We start from the raw sequence: 1,646 nt of genomic DNA on the forward strand, positions 1-1,646 counted from the left end.
TCTTTGTTCCAACCCTCACCTGTGGGTCATGAGCTTTAAGTAGTGTCGGTGTCTGTTCTCTGCAGGGTGTCTGGGCTCAGCCTTGGAGACAAGGTGAGGAGCTCTGAGTAGAGCCGCTGCTTCATGTTGAGTGGTTTGGGCATCTGATTAGGATGCATCCCAGGCACCTTCCTTTGGAGGTTTTCCAGGCACATCCAACTGGGAGGAGAACCCTGGGTACACCCAGAAGTCGCTGGAGGGAGTTACATATCCCATCTGGCCTGGGCGCGCCTGAGGATCCCCCAGGAGGAGCTGGAAAGCGATGCTGGAGAGGAACGTCTGGAAAACCCTGCTCAGCCTGCTGCCACCGTGACCCAACCCCAGATAAGTGGAAGAAAATGGATAAATGGATGGATGGATGGAATGAATGGATGGATGGATTTCAATGTCTTCTGACCGAAAAAAAACCCTCTCAACTTAATGTCCACTTACTTCCTTTTTTTTCAGCACTTTACACTGTCTTCATCAGACAATGGAGTTCGCTCAGTTTTCCTCGAGATGTTCAATTGCACATTTCACATTTCCTATCTCCACTACTATATAGCAACTTCCATCTGCTGATGAAGACTATGGCATGAAGCCTTTGAGTCTTTCTTTTGTCATATTACTTCCAATATTAGTCCAATCACAATGACTTTCTGATGTAAACACACCTTAAAGATGCCTCCTTTTTGCCAGGCGATCTTCTCAATGGTGTCTCCAAGAATCTGTGTGTGGTCTATACCCAGAGAGGAAATGCCACAAACCCACGGCTGACTGTTGAGACAAAGCAGACAGGAAAAAACACTGGTTTTATTACAACCCTGATAGATGTTGTAATAAAAGCCTAAACTTTATGGTACAACTGGCGATAAAATAAGGAGAGAAAGTGTACACAAAGGAAGAACTCTGAGTCCTGCCACATCCACAAATACTCGGATGACACAGCTATTGTGGCGCGTATCAGGAACAGGCAGGAAGAGGAGTACAGGGATCTGACGATGGCCTTCAGTGAATGGAGCGACAAGAACTGCCTCCTTCTGAACACCTCCAAGACCAAGGAGATGGTCATGGACTTTGGGAGGTCTAGGCCCACCCTTCAGCCAGTCAACATTCGAGGGAAGGACTTTGAGGTGGTGCACACTTATAAATACCTAGGTGTGCACCTGGACAGTAAACTGGACTGGTCCTGAACACAGATGCCATCTACCTGAAGGGGCAGAGCCGGCTCTTTTTCTCAGGAGGCTCAGGTCCTTTGACGTCTGCAGTGAAATGCAGCACATGTTTTATCAGTCAGTGGCCAGTGTACTCTTTTATACTGCAGTCTGCTGGGGCAGCAGCATGTCAGACATGAACACAAAGAGATTGGATAAGCTGGTAAAAAAGTCTGGGTCTGTGCTTGGCAGGAGTCTGGACTCACTCAGGACTGTTGTGGAGAGATGCATGCAATGTAAGATGGAGGCCATCTTGGACAATACCAAGATCAAGAGGGAAGTGTTGTGTATTGAAGGGGGCATTTGCAGCAGATCAAATAGCATAATTGCATCAGGCTTTTGAAGTGTTCCTTTACAAGTATGGTCATTTGAGCAATCATGCATGTGCCAGTAGATGTAAAGGGGATTAAACAC

General features: G+C 47.1%; 1 protein-coding gene across 1 annotated transcript in view; it reads right to left on the reverse strand.

The window, feature by feature from the left end:
* The window catches only part of fpgs (folylpolyglutamate synthase), a 23,207-nt gene that overhangs the window by 8,920 nt on the left and 12,641 nt on the right, over positions 1-1,646 (reverse strand). Inside the window, exon 8 of the mRNA XM_023397885.2 lies at positions 693-795. Within this exon, the coding sequence (XP_023253653.1) occupies positions 693-795 (103 nt within the window). The remainder of the gene's footprint in view (positions 1-692; positions 796-1,646) is intronic.

The sequence above is a fragment of the Seriola lalandi genome, unplaced genomic scaffold, assembly GCF_002814215.2.
Source record: "Seriola lalandi dorsalis isolate HSWRI2012SDOR001 ecotype SW California unplaced genomic scaffold, Sedor1 jcf7180002054939, whole genome shotgun sequence".
Taxonomy (NCBI): Eukaryota; Metazoa; Chordata; class Actinopteri; order Carangiformes; family Carangidae; genus Seriola; species Seriola lalandi.